General features: G+C 37.1%; 2 protein-coding genes across 3 annotated transcripts in view; one reads left to right on the plus strand and one right to left on the minus strand.

The window, feature by feature from the left end:
• LOC109069025 (zinc finger protein neuro-d4-like) overlaps positions 1-7586 on the minus strand; it is a 43125-nt gene extending 35539 nt beyond the window's left edge. The window contains 2 exon segments of the mRNA XM_042771003.1: positions 7461-7505; positions 7507-7586. Coding sequence (XP_042626937.1) covers positions 7461-7505; positions 7507-7571 — 110 coding nt within the window. The 5' untranslated portion in view covers positions 7572-7586.
• Positions 7587-8789: 1203 nt separating this feature from the next.
• On the plus strand, positions 8790-17757 carry LOC109067029 (zinc finger FYVE domain-containing protein 1-like). 2 transcript variants are annotated; one of them, XM_042771000.1, is made up of 11 exons: positions 8790-9032; positions 10368-10872; positions 12437-12654; positions 13893-13999; positions 14468-14576; positions 16028-16125; positions 16208-16325; positions 16410-16580; positions 16729-16918; positions 17302-17403; positions 17509-17757. In XM_042771000.1, the coding sequence occupies exons 1-11, from the start codon at positions 8916-8918 to the stop codon at positions 17739-17741; spliced, it is 1968 nt and encodes a 655-aa protein (XP_042626934.1). In that variant the 5' UTR covers positions 8790-8915; the 3' UTR covers positions 17742-17757. The 2 variants fall into 2 exon arrangements, with proteins under 2 accessions (XP_042626934.1, XP_042626936.1); XM_042771002.1 differs by having other exon boundaries at positions 8792-9032; positions 17305-17403.
• Positions 17758-17988: the final 231 nt, after the last annotated feature.

Genomic DNA, 17988 nt, shown 5'->3' on the forward strand with positions numbered 1-17988 from the left:
TGTCTGCTAAAGCCACCTGCGTTAACCGTGGACCGCAATGCTTGCAAACACCCTCGTTCAAATGGAATACCCAGGATCCTTCAATGCAGTAGAGAACCATATATCCTCAGAGGCATTTGTCTGCTATATTGAATTGCCCTGCTGTGTTTGCTGGCACAGGCTATGTGTTCACATAAATCGTCTCCTGTGGTGTAACATGGACCTGATGTCCTGCCGCATGTAACACTGCTTGAAAAGACTGCAGGACTGACAGGGGTGCTTACAGGTGCAGTTGCAGGGTTGATTTTGGTTGTTAAAGGTGCAGATTGTTATTTTTTTTTATTTTATACATCACATTATGATTGTTTTTATTTATTATTTGGGGACCTATCACCTCATTTGTGAGCATTCACACACTGTATACTCTGGAAATTGCCCTCCACCTTGCACTACTTGCGTGATGCTCTTCACAGATCATATTTAAGCCTTTATGTTTCCCTCTTGAACAATTTACAGTTTCCTTTAAACGAGTATTCCTATGGATCTCCAGTGAAAATATCTAGTGGGACAGTTTGTCTTGTAGAGAGATGAATATTTCGACCCTCTGCACTTTAATAATATCTGAAATCTGGAGAGAGGATCTATCCACCTAATAACGGAGAAAGAAGAACAGCTATAAATCTCCTCTGATGGACCCACATTTAGCAATGGTCCATGCCGTGCACTGCTCTTCTGCTCCAAATGCATGTTCTGATTCATTCTGTCACACACACACACACAGACACACACTAGTGCTCAGCACAAGGTACACACAGTCTTACAGGGCTGAAGATGCCCATGAACATGCGAGTTCTAGATACTAAGAGTGAACAATGCACAAAAAATGCAGTGGACATTTGATGTTGACACCTTGATGGATGCAGATGTCCACCTTCCAATGCAAAAGGAGTGATATTTTTTGTTTGGATATACAACACTATAATACTATAATCTATTAAAGGCAGTACTAGGCACAATTATTATTTGTTTAAAGCGCTGCACTATAGGCGATCTCATTTCAGGCCAGCCTCTGATTGCGTTATTCCGTAAAACCCTGCAGACCACCAGTCCAACATATCAGTGAGATCGAAAAAACAAAGTCATTCTCAATCAAACAATGCTTTTGTAAGAAGATACCTCAAATAGCGTGGCTTTGTTGAGGAGAGGTGTGATATTACTTTTCAAAGTCATAGGACTTACAATTTTCACCTGGCAGATGATGAAAAAAATCCCAGACTTACACTGACAGAAGGACACAAACCATACCTAAGGTCCAGAACAGGGATGCACATATTGACCATTTAACCGTTAACCGAAAGTACGAATTTTTACCAATTAATACTATCAGTGAAATGACTGAAGAAGAAAAAAATCCCCAAGTATTTTTAAGTATGCTGCATGGTAAAAGAAAGAAAAAAAAACCTATACATATTTGTTGACTCATGTGCGTGTGTCGACACGTGCATATTTCGATGAGCAAGCACCTGCTTCACCTTCACTTTGTTAACTGATGTAGTTTACGAAACACAATGGCAAGTGGCAATATTGGATAAATGAGTGAATGTATTCAGAGTGCTCCCCTTATAATCACTGGAAAGCTGTTATTCATCTTACTGTAGTTCATCACAATCTCACAAAGTTAACAGAGTAATCAAAGAACCTTACACTGCACAATTAATCTTTTATTTACATCATGTCTACACTTTCTTTATTGTAATGAGAGAATTTGTGAACGTGTAGAACTCAGCAGCACTGAACAGAACACTGGCGTTCTGAGTGGTGATTGTAACTTATCCACCTCTGATTGGCCACTGCATTCATAATAATCAACAGATATGACTGGTTACATATAGGGATGTAACGATTCACTCCACCCACGATTTGATCCGGTTCACGATTTTGATTTCACGATTCGATTTGATTACAATTTTTTTATTTTTTTAAACTAGAAATTTAAGACAAAATAAGAATTAAATGTGTCCTTTTATTATTGCTTGGACAAATGCTGTACATTTCTTTGTGAAATTGAAATATAACTATAATAATATACTAAAACAGCACTTACCACTTATTGCTCTTTTGTTGGTTTTGATTGCTTCTATTGTCCTCATTTGTAAGTCGCTTTGGATAAAAGCATCTGCTAAATGTCAACATTTAAATAGAATGTAAATGTAAATTATAAAACTAAATAGAAATTTTAAAACAAGCCCCAAATCAAATAAATAAGTAACACAAATAAAATAAATCTCTTCCATATAAGCAGAATAAGGCTTTGTCTGTGCTCTTTCCTTTTAAAGTTAGAGGCAACCACTGCATTTTAATCATGATCCAAACAAAGATGCTGCAGACATGCAACATGAGCAGTTTTTAACTTAAATTAGATTGTATAATTTCGAAATTTTGAAGCAAAAACAGAATGGTTTGACTTCAGTTTTGTGAAACTATACATTAAAAATATCTGCATGAAACAGCATGAGCTGAACGAGACACAGATTCACTCTCTTCCAACAGGTGGCGCTTAAAGCGTTTCCTTGGTTTCTGCTGTAAAAGAAGCAGCGCTGCATTTATGAACTTTAATATGCTTTATACAGAGGCAAGATGAAAAGAAAAAAAATGAAATTTAATATTTTTTAAAGACAGTAAGTTCCCCTCAGACATACATTCATATAAACTCCTACCCCTAATTGAATTGCAATTTGTTTAGCATCTCAACTGTTTTTAATTGTCACATATTTGAATCGATTTTCAACCGGCTTGCGGTTAATCGTTACATCCCTAGCTACATATGACCAGCTAATGAAAAGTCCCGAACTGCAGATTGATGGGATTTTTGTGATGGCATGATGGTGTTATTTGCCGCGGGTCTAACAGTTAACAGGCAGTGCTCCTGTCGACATATTACTTTTTAAAAATAAATAAAAAACAGACATGTTGTGCACTGCACTGAGGTAGGCCTGCTATTTATTTTTATGTCTGATGGGAAAAAAAACAAGACTATAGAAGGATTAAGTGTGTGTTTTCGTTTTGTCTTAATCTTAATTTGTTCTTTAATTTGTTCATTTCTTATTATTTGTTAATGATTTAAGTGATATGTATTTAGTGTAGGCCTATTTATTTATTCTTTTTTATTAATAATATTTTATTCAGTTTTTCTCTGTTTTCAGAAGCGCTGCAGGTGCGTGATAGTTTGAGGATGTGTGAATCCAGTTTTTTGTTGTTGTTGTTGTTGCTTTGTATGCTGCTGTTTGCATGTTAAAATAAACCTGTGAAAAATATTTGTTGTGGTTTGTATTCAAACATACACTCTAAAAAATGCTGGGTTCAGCCTTTTGGGTTGTTTTATTGGGCTATTTTTAATATTTTTACCCAGGTGCTGGCTAGTGCATTTTTATTATTTAAAATGAAAAAAAAACTTAGGATGACTGAACAAAACAACCCAGCAAATGGGTTGATGTATAAAACCCAACAAGCCGGGTCAAAATAACCCAGCATGTGTTCCTTTCCAAGATTTACCCAGCGCTGGGTTGCCAAATAACACATAAATAACCCAACATTTTTAAGAGTGTATGATTTCTAGAAAAAAAACATGCATGAAAGTCCCAACCTATCCCCCAAATCTAACCATCAGTTGGACGTAAGCTTTTGTTCAAAAAGGAATCATACGATTTGATCTGAATTTGCTAGCGATTCGCCAAAACCCAGAATAGTTTATTATTAAATGTCATACACTAACCCATAAATGAATGTCCAACACTAACCCATAAATTTAACCACCAGTACGACACAAGCAAGCAAGCAGAAGAAACATACAAATTAGATCATATGTAAATAGTTACGAATGTCATGAGCGTTTGCTGGCATTTACTCAAAATTCACAAAAAAAAAAAGTAAAACATAAACAGTTTCCTATCCATTGATGCATCTGTTGATTGAATTTGCAACTGACAAAAAGCCAGATTAACTGGAAAACATGGATAATATCAATAACGATTTTGCAACTGACTGTTTGTTTTTTGCTATAGTACAGTATAGACAAACAGGAAGCAAAGATAGAGAAAGGGGATTGGGAAAGGTCCTCAAGTCAGGACCCAAACACGGGTTGCCCAAAATGTCCAATATTTTGGAGTGCTGCCTACAAGGCATCGGCCAACAATTATTTCAGTTTCTGAGCTTACACACCAAAGGATTCTCTATTTACAAATTTAGGTGCAAACATCTCTCGCATGTCTTTGAAAAATGTATTATAAAAATACAAAATAATGATTCATGGTGTATCAATATAGTACCATGACTTAAAAACCACGTTTTCTTGTGAAATTTCATGAAAATTCTAATGTCCAGATATTTTTGCATGTCCAAAGCTTCCATTCTCCAAACTACTTTACTCAGATGTTCACACTGACGAGACTGAGTCATCAGGAAGCGACACCCTCCCTCGGTCTTCTTCAGTCCACATCTGACGATCTTCCCACAAGGTGTCTCACCTCCCGAAAAAGAGTGAAAGTGAGGACACCACGCTTCTCCAACCTTCTAAACAACGTCTAAGTTCAAGTGCAACACCACAAAACACTACATATAGCCTATAGATGCTAGAAGCGCACTATAAGATGCCTGCGCAACAGTGTGATGACTGACAGCGAGTTAGGTAGCTTTGGAGAAATAGGTCATAGAGCTAAAAATACCTATCTGTGTCTCTCTCTCTCTCTCCTCTTGAAGACAAAGAGTGTCTCTCCGGAAAAAAAAAAAAAGTGAGTGAGTGAGTGAAATAAAGAGAACAGCCCACCAGTCTCAGAAGAAGAGAAATGCCTTTATAGAATTGCAGCAGCTTATGCAAACAAACATTAAAAAGGGCCTGAGTATAGAGATTGGGAGGAAGGGTCTAGAACCGGTGACAGTCTTCGGCTTAAGAGCGACAGTGTGAAGAATTATAAAGATCTCGTTTTTCTCAGATCAGCTAAGGCAAAGCGGAATAACTATCCAAGAACTCTGCATTCTGCATCCTACGAGATGACTGGAAGAGACAGGACACCATCACTTTAGGAGACTGAGAGAGAAAAATAGAGACAGTAACTGAACCTGAGTAATAACTAGAGAGATGTGAGGACCAGTGGAGGAAGAGAGACTGAACAAAGAGAAATACGCAATGAGAACAGTAGGAAACTAATCCAAAGATTCCCAATGAAATGCCATCATTCTGGTGAAGGCATGCCAGTTAGCAGATAATCAGCAATCAAGGCAAGCATAATTTAATCACCATCTCTTAAAAATGAGTGATTTATAAAAGCCAGTAATGTAAATTGGATTGGCTCCTCAACTGATATCTCCTCATGGCTCCAGAAGCACTGCACTTTAACTGGGTTCTTTGAAGAGGGTTACTGAAGAGCGTAACATCACAGTAATTCAGACGCTGACTGCAGCCCCTCTTTCTGTTCATTCATGTTTCTCATGCAAATATCTCAAATGCACCGAGAAGCACACCTGCTCTTGAATATGACTAAAAACATCCGTCCACAGTCAACAACAAGCTTCACCGCTCAGGGAAATTAATCGAACCAAAGAGAACCCAGTAAGATACTGCAGGAGTTGTCATGTATGAGTTACTTACACGAGTCACTGAGTCAAAACTGCAGTTTTATTCCTTTACAGAAATGTATTAGATAGTGCTATTAAGGTTAATCGATCACTTAATGTACAATCGTATAACACTTTACAACTAGGTCCCGTTGGTTAATGCAGTGACTAATTAATAATGCATTTATTACAGTATTTATTTATCTGGATCTACCTCTAACTCTCCCGGCGTTGGTTACACCAATGGCTTCCATTCTGAAAGATCATGTGAGGCACGTACTGTACGTAGGATAGGGCGTAAGCTATATTTGCTGCACATATGTCCATACACACTTAATTTGTCAAGTCTCAATACATATTTTTACAAAATACTTGACTGAATTCAAATGATGTCAAAGCTGTTCGTTTAAATTTGAGTAAGCTGTATTGTAGCGCAATAGTAACCAACTGCCGAATGTTATTTCACCAATACTAATCTCGTTTGTTTTGTTTTTTAATACATTACAAGTTATTCAAATGCTATAATTTGTCATAAGGTAAGAGTTCCTTACCTCATAAAACCTTGCATCCTGTCTGACCCTGAACTTCCATGCACAAAGCTGAAATAATATGAATAATAATTTATGTAGTCAAATGTTTGGCAGCAGTGTAGAGTATAGCCACACATTAGACAATCACGTTGGAAACCTTTGTTATTTAAAGTTTAAAAATTAGACAAATAACATTCCACGAGCAAATAACATTTATTTATTTATTTTTTCTCCAAACGTGCACTAAATAAAACGTCCCAGAAATGCATTTTAGGTTTGTTTAGTTTTTGTTAACGTATGATTTTACATATATGCTTAAATATATAGAATTTTTGGTTTGGTTTTGGAGAACGTTTTAACCCGCTCTACTGGGATGTTACCAGCAACTGCAACCAAAATACAACGTTGTGGAGACGTTTCGAGCTTGCTGGGTCCAGGTGGCCAGTCGTGATAGTTTAGCCTCCAGGAGCGAGATGCAACCTGCACAAGTGCACTGTCCTCTTCATCAGATGTAAAAGCTACACTCACATATTCAAACACGTCTCCCCATTCGGAAGGTCTCCGTCTCTAGCAGACGAATGTAAAGCAATTTTTGGCACTGAGCCCGTGTGGCGTCTGCGTGAAGAACGCCGAAAAAATGTGTCAGTGTGCACAAAGGAATCTAATGGAAACTTCACCGAATGTGCACTGCTGCAACAGCGCATAAGAGATATCAGATGTTACACGCAACTAAAATGCCATGTTTAAACATGCATGTTCTTCAGAAATAACATAAAGAATTCATTTCCACGATGCATGTTATTTGTACAACCGCATGTATGTGATCAGCGCGTGCAATGTAACCACCCGCTCTGTGTGATGAACTAACATTTTCCAGTTCTGTCAGTTTTGCATCTAAATCCTCTGACAGACAGCATGCCAGTTAATTTCGTTTGCCATTATATTATGTAAAAGCAAAAAGGTTCGAGTCGTTTATCTTGAGACTCGGAGACCAGTGAACTCTCCCGATTCCAATCCCAACAACTGTAAGTTCCCAGTGATCAATACTGACCAGAGACGCCGGGTCAACATTCTCGACATTCCTCCATATCATCACTGTGCATATGCAGAAATGACACCCGAGGCTCTGCACTTTATAACATGCCATATTTGCCCAGATGACAAAATGTCGCCGCGTGCAGTATGACTTATTGCATTTCAGCATGCATTCGTAGTTTAAACCTCGTCGGCATTTAATACTGTTAAAGATGTTTGTCTATTTGTGAATTCTGAACGAACGCTGTTTGTTGCATGACATGTAGCTATTCCATAAAGCATGAAAATATAAATATTTTTACTTACGATTTCAGAGGATTTTGGACCACTGTGGCCATTTTGATATAGAAATACAATGTAAGACTGCAGTCCCCGGTATTGTACATGTAATATAGGAGCAATTTCAATTTCATTCATTCTCTGGGGCTGCGGCTGGATCGGCCAGCCAATGGGAGCACGACTGGCCGACGGTCAGGGCCGGGAAATGTAGTTTTTAATCCCTTGATGTCTTCAGGGGTCAGAGGCGCGTGTACTACAAATAGCACAATGCACTGCGGTTAACTGTATACTAGTCCCGCCTTGATTTTGTTTGGGCAAGCCAAAACATCTACTGTAAATTCAAGGTTGGATTGCTGGACTGTCTGTCAGTATTTTTGCTCTCATGTTTGTAGCTTCCTTGATTCGTAGAGAACTGGAAATATTTTTAGAGAGCGATGAAGTCAATATTTATTTTCTTAGTATGCATATATTATATCTATTACAGATAATCCGAGTATATTTCGGTAGGCAGGGATCAAAATTATTAATGCATAGCTTTATTCTCTTATATTTATTTGTGCTGTATACATATAACATATTCCCATCGACTTCTGTTGTGTTAATACTGAGCTAATATTTTTCATCTTCTAAATATAACCCTCAAACAAACTTTTCTGCATTTTTATATTTTCATTAAGACATTATTTTCTGTTAAACCTTTGCCTTAAAAAATGCTAAACACGTGTAATATTATTAGACAATAGCAACAATGCTACATGTTTTGATCTGCTTATGCAATAAGAAGATCTAAATATTGTGAATATTGTCAAATATCAGCCAGACTGACCTCTGATAGAAATGCAATGGCTATAAAGGGCCCTTCAGTCCTGTTAACTGCAATGGCGCCACTTTGAAGGCATTCTGTGACATGTGATATTTATAGATCCCTGCTAACAAATATTTAATGAACCTTAGCAAGCTCTATGGAGTGACTCTGAACCAAAATGTCCTGTTAATTCATAAGGGATTACTGCCGAATTGGTGCAGTTTTAGGGGATTTTAGAGTTGAGCTAATCTTCGATTTAAGATATTGCACCGCAATAAATTCTAAAACTAAAATGAAACATTAGTTCTATTCTGTTTGCACCTACCAACTAAGTTTTTACCAGTTTTACAAAACTTTGATTTCCTAATCATACAATAATGAATTCATGTGAGAGCTTTGTTTTTATTGACCTGGGTACTACAAGATAAACTTCAGTATTTTGCACACAAAGACTGCTGAAAGAACAGCCACAGAAAAGCCACTAGAGGGCGTCAAAGTGCTTATTAATCCACAATGGAAGCGGCCGATAGAGCAGCAACAGCGCCCTCTTGAGTTCAGATAGAAAACCAAGCACCGCCTGCAGGACAGTAGCAGCGCTGCAGCAGGAAACGACAGTAGTCCTGGGACAGCTGTAGTCCAACTAGCTTTCCAGAGAGTTGTGATGGTTTTAAATCACGATGTCTGAAGTGCTACTGAAAGATATGGAAGAGATTTCTCTCGGGCCTGTTAAAATGGACGAGCAGAAGGAAAACGGACGGAGTTTTCTCCTGGTGGACGAAAACGAAAGCTTGCAGGTTTGTTTTTGTTAGCTTCTGTGCTAGCTATCGAGCCATTAGGTAAACAGCACATGCTTTGTCTTAGTTGTTTTGTTAGGTGGTGTTTGGCAGTTCACGAGCATGCTGTTAACTAATTGTAGTGTGTGTAAAATAAATAATATACAGATAAACCAAGCCTGAGCTGATAGTATTAACATCTAAGATTCTCACTGACATGTGATCTTTAGTCATTGATCATCATTGATTATATCAAGGGTTTGTGTAGTTCGGGTCTCAGGTCAAGTCTAGCCTAGTGTGATTTACAGACATTAAACGATCTCAGTAATGCATGCTGCTATTTCATGGCTCTAACGTGTTATTCTGATGCACTTTGGTAATACCATGGTATGAGAATATAGCAGTTATTACATGTTACTTATTAGCTGGACACCCTTAATAGAGAGTCAAGAATGACGTTTAGTGTGGTTTTGGAGAGTTTATAGTGTTTTCAGGAACCAGCCTGAAAGGGATCAGTTGTGATAGATTGTTACTGTATAGAGACCCAAAGATTAAGCTTCATTATGCACTTATGTCTTTTGTTGTTTCAAACCCATATGACTTTGTTTTTTGTTTTTTTCAGTGGAACACAAAAGGCAGGGTGACTCATGATAACATAATTGTCATTTTTGGGTGATCGGTCCCTTTAAGATTCTTACAAATGGCGATAGACAGACAGTCAGAGAGACAGATGGGACAGGCATCCAAGAGAAACCATTAACACAGAATTCTGCAAACTCATTCTGAATTTGCATCCGATAACACATGGAGGCAGAACTGGAATTAACATTCGAGTCTCATAGAATTGCTACGTTTGAAGCTAAGAACTGAACCCCTCAGTATTATATGTGTTTGTGTATGTAGACATTTTAGTGATCTTCTAAAAAACACTGTGATCTCCAGCTGTTCACAATTTTTTGTTATATTGCTCTAATTTGTTACATTGTCTAAGTCATGTGATGAGATTTTTTGTTGTTGTTGTTGTTTTTGCATATATTCCAAGCTTTGGCAATATTGAATTGAATTTAAATTAATTGGTAAACGGACATACTGATTGATTGGCCGGCAGATAGATAGATAGATAGATAGATAGATAGATAGACAGATAGACAGATATTTAGGTAGATAGATAGATAGATAGATAGATAGATAGATAGACAGACAGATATTTAGGTAGATAGATAGATGATAGATAGATAGATAAACACATCAATAGATTGATGGATAGATAAATAGACAGATGGATAGATAGACAGTCATCTTGATAGTGTGACAGTGTCTGTAAACTCGATCTCTCGTACTCTTTCTCTCTTCTAGGTGAAGAATGAAGCTCAGTTTTTGGAAAAGTTGGGCTGCAGCGCCGCTCAAGGAGTCAAAGTGCTTTCCATCTTTGGCAACACGGGCGACGGCAAGTCTCACACTCTCAATCACGTGCTTTTCGATGGCGAGGAGGTATTCGCCACGTCTCCTTCTCCATCCTCATGCACGGTGGGCGTATGGGGCGCTTACGAGCCGCGCCTGAACCTGATCGTGCTGGACACGGAGGGCCTGCTTGGTGCCGCCAGTCAGCAGAACCGCCGGATGCGTCTGCTGCTGAAGGTTCTGGCCGTATCAGACGTGGCCATCTACCGCACGCGGGCCGAGAGGCTGCACAACGACATGTTCCAGTTCCTCGGCAGCGCGTCAGCCGCTTACCTGAAGCACTTCACACCTGAGCTCCGCGCTCTGTCTAGCCGCTGCGGGCTGGACGTGCCTCTCTCCAGCCTGGGACCTGCTGTTATAGTTTTCCAGGAGACTTTTCGCACTCAGCTGCTAGGCCAGGGTAAGTCAGAGCAAGCAGACCTTCACTGTTTACACGGCCTGCAATGTTTATCAAAATGAATACAGCATTTTTCTGATACATGTTGTTGCCAAAGGCTGTTGTATGACTAGCCTGGGGCAAAGGGATTGCTGTGTAAACCTGGGTCTGCACACCCTCATGGGGCCTAAACACATAGCCGGGGGTCTTTGAAAAAGTCTAGTCTTCAGACTAGTGGAGAATCCCACTGGAAAAATGCATGTTGTCAGTCAAACCAGGCTTTATTTCAAGCTAAATTGTTTCATCGTTCCTGCCATTATTTCTGTCTGCTTAGTGATGAGAATTTCAATTTTTTTTTTTATTGTCTCTGTAGTCAAATGACAAAACTTTCGAGAGATTTAATTGGAGTCTGTAATACATGGGCCACTGACACAATGATCATTTTTATCTGTTATTTTAATCAGAATTGCATAAAAAATGTAATGCATACAAACAAAGACTTAAATGCATGAAGAGCGTGCTTTTAATTTTTGAATTAAAATTTCTTTTGAGTTGTCCTGATATCATAATGAGAAAAAATCCTCTTTAAAAGAATGAAATTCTTGAAAATAAAGTTATTTGATACAATCTTTTATCATTATGTTTAGAAAAAATATATATATTTTACTACTACACTGCTTTAATAAATCATTTGAAAAATCCTCCAAATCAAAATCATGTGATGCATTCAACTTGACCAAAAAAAAAAAAAAATATATATATATATATATATATATATATATATATATGTGTGTGACATATATATATGTATGTATGTATGTATATGTGTGTGTGTGTGTGTGTAATAAAAAGGAATTATAATAAGACCCCTGCAGATCTTCATGACTGTGTCAAGGTAAAAAGAATAAAATGAATCAATAATTCATTATATTTTATACAAAAAATACTGTTAAATATTTAAAAACTTTTAACAAATAAATTGTGTTCTCACATGTATTCAAAGTGTATTCAAAATGTTTTTACTGTTTACTAACTAGTTAGAACAAGTTTTATAATTAAACATTCACTTTTCTTGAATATGGTATAAACGTTTTTAAAATCCAAGATGAATGCAAAGAGATAAAGATATTACGTAAGATATAATATAATATTGCAACTTCAGGTGCCTTATTGCTTCTATAAAAGATTGCTAAACAGTAAAAATGTTTTAGTAGGACAGGTTTTCAAGGAAATAAAAAGCCTTTTTTAAATCATGTGTCCTAAAGAAAATCAAAACAATGAAGGTTGCGTAATGGTTAAGCAACTAGTTATCTAACACAGACTGCAGGAAAATCCCAAGGCAGGGTGACTCAGGTGTGGAGTGCAACCAAATCACAATACTGCACTATTATAATTATGCCCTTGGGTTAACCCCAGGTTTTCAGCATACTGTAAATCATGGTACATGAAAAGTGTTGTATAAAGCACATAAAAAAGCTTTAAATGTCTGTAAATGTTCCTTCATCTTTTTTTATTTTGAAACGATTGAATTAGTGCCATCCAGTGAAGTGTGTCAGGCTAGAGAAATATGGGTTTGTTTTTTATCCAGATGGCTCTGTCCCGGGGCAAGCAGACACACTGCTGCAAAAGCGCTTCCATGATTTGGGCCAGAGCACAGACGCCTTCAGCTCCGTTCAGTACGTGGGCACCCAAACCATCACTCCCCCCACAGACTACTCACAGTTAGTGCAGATAGTCAATCAGCAGGTGAACAACACATCCCAGCGAGCCCCGCGCCAGCCTGCCATTGTGTTCAGTGCATTGCAGGTACAGTAGCTTCTCAAACTTCTCTGTGTGTGTGTGTGTGTAAAGTGACCCCAGAAAGAATTTATACATTAAAAGCTTTCATATTTGGTTCGATATTTTGGATTTAATGCAATTACAGTAAATTCATGTATTTAAAGGAACAGTTCAACCGAAAAATGAAAATGTTATCAACGTTTACTTATTCTCATGTCATTCCAAACCTGTGTGAGTTTATTTCCTCTGTGGGACACAAAATGAGAAGTTTAGCAGAATGTTCACAATGCTCTTTTCCGTACATTGAAAGTGAAGGGTGACCAGGGACTGTCAAGTTCCAAAAATAACTTAAAAGTACCATAAAAGTGGTTCATTTGAGTCTGTCTCTTTAAATATACATACACAATCATTTTAAAGTTTTAGGTAAGCATGATTTATTTTTTACATATAAATTTATAAATGTATACATTTAATCAAAAAGATTGTGTTAAATTTATGAACATTTAAACAATAACAAAATAGTGGCTTTTATGTTGTTACAAAAGATTACTATTTTAAATAAATGACATTCTTTGGAACTTTCTGCTAATGAAAAAAATGTATCACAGTTTCTAAAAAAAAAATATATATATATATATATTTATTTATTTATTTATTTATATATATATATATATATATATATATATATATATATATATATATATATATATATATATCTATATATATATATATATATATATATAAAGCAGCACTGATAATAGTGTTTCTTGAGCACCAGGGTTATTATAGTTAATTAAAACTAAAATAATAAAATCTAAGGTAAAAAGTAAAACTTAAACTAAATTTAAGATGAAAACAAAATATAAAAATAAAAACTAATTCAAAATATTAATAAAGACTATGTCTAAAATAACGCACTTAACAATTAAGTGTGAGTTTGTTCTTTTATTGTCAAGAATATAATATAATGGTGGTGTAATGGTTTCTAAAAATATAAAGTATTTATCTTCAAATTAGCATATAAGAAATAAATATTATTTTAAATTGTAATAATATTTGACAATATGACTGTTTCTACCATATTTTACATCAAATAAATGCAGCCTTGTTGAGCATAAGTGACTTCTTTTTAAAGACATTTTACCAATCCCAAACTTTTGAACGGTATTGAACTTAAGTGTGATTTCAGTGTCCTAAACTACTGTTCTGGGTCAGTGTATGCATGTATGCGCTTCACTGGACTTCACTGCTCTGCTCTCTCTCAGGCCTTGAGCGACAGGTTCTGTGGCGAGATCTCAGATGACAAAATCAGCATATGCTCCTTCTTTCCTGATGAATATTTCACTTGCCCATCAGTCTGTCTCAGCTGCAAGTAAGTCCACACAGTCATCTCTTCAAGCTGTAGATTGAGTGGCCTTTTTTTTTTTTTTTTTTAATTGCAGGGTGTGTTGAATGCACAGATTATGTTTGATGCATGAATTAAGAAAATTGCTGCATTGTCACACATCAGACTCTAATTTCATCACATCAACACTGAGTCACTTTATAATTTCATGATTTGCAGTTAATAAAGAAATAGGATCTCTATTCAGCATGCAAAACAAATATATGGAAATGAGTTGCACTTGAATGTAATTAGATCTTGAGTCATTTGTTATTGTTTTAGCTTGTGTGTGTGTGTGTGTGTGTGTGTGTGTGTGTGTGTGTGTGTGTGTGTGTGTGTGTGTGTGTGTGTGTGTGTGTGTGTGTGTGTGTGTGTGATTTAATAGAGCAGTACACTTTAAGAATACTTAAGAACTAGCGAATCATAACTAACCTCTCCAAAATCCCATGGCTTTAGTGTTCGGTGTAAGAATGGCATGAACCACCAGAAAGACGGGGTCCCACACATGGCTGATGGATTATGCCAGTATGCCCACCAATACAACAACAAAGTTCTCATTTGTAAGGTAAGAACTCACTGTCATGGCCAGTTCTTAAGGTCAAGATTAATGTGTTTTGTGTTACTTAGTTTAGTGTTTTATTCAGTATTTTGTTTCATTTTGTTTTTATTTTGATTAGCTTTTGGTTTAGTTTGTGCTTTTATATTTTCTGTCTTTCTTGGTTTTTTTTTTTTTTTTTGTTTGTTTTGTTTTTTTTATAGGTGGGGCTCCAAATAAAGTTTTATTTTTATTTTTATTTTACTTTTTTATTATACATTTTTTTTTTGTATTATTAGTTGTATCTTGTGTTTTTATTTAAAAAATTTTGTGTTTAAATTTTTTGTTTAATAAAATTATTTATTTTTATTAAAGCTACTCCTAAATATAATGTAGAAACTTGCCATTTTTAAGGTTCCTAATATTGTTTAGGGTCTCCTACAATAGGATTACATGCATGCAAGGTCAAAAAATGCTTTCATTTTCTCAGAATATGCAGTTAATATCACCTCATTTTCCAGTGATTCTCAAATCACTCGTTCAAAGAAGTTCCAAGATTCTGTCTCTCTAAACCCCTCCTTTCCGTGAGCCTACTCTGCTCTGATTGGTCAGATGGCCCAGTCTGTTGTGATTGGTCAACTGCGTACAGCATGTCACGATACACCCAATGCCTTAGTTCCGTATTTTGAACACTGGATATAAAATATAGACATCAGTTATCAGTAAAAGGACATGTTTGTGGGCGGGGTCAAGTTGTTCACTGCCGGCCAATGTAGAACATAGGCGGGAATTATGCAAATATGTTGATTTGAATTACCAACGACTTTAGGCTGTACAGAGTAGATTCTATATTTTGGGAGACAATAACTTTATTTATGATGCACTTTTGGCTTTACAGCTTTGCAGATCGTTTACATTCACAATCATACAGCTACATTACACTGCATGAAAGGCAATATTGGAAATGGCATAATAGGGGCACTATAATCTTCTGTGTAGCAGCTTTGCAACGATTTGTATCAAGAAAAGCACTTTACAAATAAATGTGAATTGAATTTAATTATTACTTTTAATTTTATTATTTTGTATCTTGTGTTTGTAGTTTTGTTTTATTTTAATTTTTTTTGTTGTTTGTATTTTCATTTTGATTAGTTTTTTTTTGTTGTGTTGGGTTTTTTTATTTTATTATTATTATTTATTAGTTATTATTGTTTAATTCATTTAATTTTTTGCACTATTGGTATTCACTTTGGTGGTTCCAACGTGCCATTTTTTTTTTTGTGTCAAAAAATCGTACAAAATTGAATTTAAATTCAATTTTTTTTTTTGTGTTAATGTGTTTTGCAAAATTTTTTTTATGTTAATAATTAGGTTTTAGTTTAATCAGTTTGCAAAAACTGTCCTACATGGATTCTCAATTTGAAATAAAAGGATAATGGATGGATGGAAAGGATTATAAACCATTTCTTTTACCTGTGCAGAGGTGCTACGAGAGCGGAAGAGAAGTGATTGTCATACCAAAAACATCTGCCTCTTCAGATAACCCATGGCTTGGTCTGGCCAAGTATGCGTGGTCAGGGTGAGTAAGATGTTTTTCTTACTGAAACTAGCCTCTGAAGCTGGTCCTCGTCCATGCTCTGAACCCTGCTCTTGTTTTACAGCTATGTTTTAGAGTGTCCCAGCTGTGGCATCATCTACCGGAGTAGACAGTACTGGATGGGCAACCAGGATCCAGAGAGCAGTGTGGTGCGGCCAGAGGTCAAGCATGTCTGGCAGGGGGTGAGTTGTTTTTCCTCTGTTCCATCCATGTGCTGACTCCATTGATGCTCACAGTGGCTCACAATGATGTTTTTATTCTTGTAGACCGATGCCTTCCAGATAGACCATCAGAACGCAGCTCAGCGGGTTTTGGATGGAATGACTTACATAATCCAATCAGTGACAGAATACAGCTCAGGCCCAACTAAAGCCGTCGCTGCCTGGCTCACAGACCAGGTGGCTCCACCCTACTGGAAACCCAACTCTGAAATCATTGTGAGTTGACATGCCCTATAGGAATAGATGAAAGAGAATGTCAAATTACACTTATTTATGCCACATTAAAAATGTAATGTAAAAGATGTCAAAATGTCAATCAAATCTATTGTTTTATTTTCTAAAAACATCATGTTTGTCTGTTTAGCAATGTCAAGGTTGTAAGAGAGCGTTTGAGGAGGCGGAGAGGAAACACCACTGTCGGGCATGTGGGGAGGGTTTCTGTCAGGCCTGCTCCACTCACAGCATGCCAGTGCCCGAGAGGGGCTGGGGCGGCACCCCTGTACGAGTGTGTGATGCCTGTTACCAGCAGGGAGGACCCCAGCACACTGGACAGGGTGAGGACTTGTTCTGTAATACAATTTAAAAAAAATATATTTACAAATGTAATTTATGAAGCTGAATTTTCAGCATCATTACTCCAGTCTTCACTGTCACACTATCCTTCAGAAATCATTTCAATATGCTGATTTGGTGCATTGATTATTATCAGTGTTGAAAACGCTTTTTAACCCTCCTACTGTGTCCAAAAACTGAGTACAACTTCTGACCCCATATTGTTTTCCATGCATCTGCATCATGCAGAATATTTGGTCTTGTAAAAAAAAAAAAAAAAATGCAATACTCTCCAGGGTTATATTGAGTTGAGTTGTGTTTTCCAAAACTCAGTGTGGGATGTTAAGTGGTTTGCTGAGCTGTGACACAATCATTCTCTCCCCTGCAGTGGCCGTTACAGAACCCCGGACACTAGTCGCCCGCAGAGTGACAGAAGTAGCTCAGTCCACTCTGGATATGGTCTCCACCGCAGTGGACTACCCCCTATGTGAGTGTTGCCACTTAAATACACTCTGAATTTACACTAGAGAATTGTATTTTATATAATGCAGCGCAAGAGAAGTTTTTTTAAAACATTATGTCCTCTTTACAGGTTTTGTAAAGGGAGTTGCGAGACCAGATTATTGGATCCCAGACCATGAGATCAGCCAGTGCCACAGCTGTGCTAAACCCTTCACCCCCAGCATGCACAAGCACCACTGCCGGGCATGTGGTCAGGGAGTGTGTGGGAACTGCTCGACTAAGACCAGGCCTGTGCCGTCTCGTGGCTGGGACCACCCTGTGCGAGTGTGTGACGGCTGCGCTGACCGCAGGGATTCCCTTTGAATTGCTGTGCCGCTGTCATATATGTGCTGGTGTTTGGATGCTGGTTTTGGGGAGTGTTTTAAATTTGAATTGGTGTGGTGATGTCTGGGTTGGTGGAGAGTCGTTGTTTTTCAAAGCGTTAGCTGCAAAGCTAGAGAATGATGATATCTGAGTTATATTTTATCTCAAAATGAAGAGAGAGAGAGAGAGAGAGAGAGAAAATAAAAGGTTAGTTGTCAAGTATTTTTATTTTCCTTTTGACTTTAGG

This window comes from Cyprinus carpio, chromosome A15, assembly GCF_018340385.1.
Source record: "Cyprinus carpio isolate SPL01 chromosome A15, ASM1834038v1, whole genome shotgun sequence".
Taxonomy (NCBI): Eukaryota; Metazoa; Chordata; class Actinopteri; order Cypriniformes; family Cyprinidae; genus Cyprinus; species Cyprinus carpio.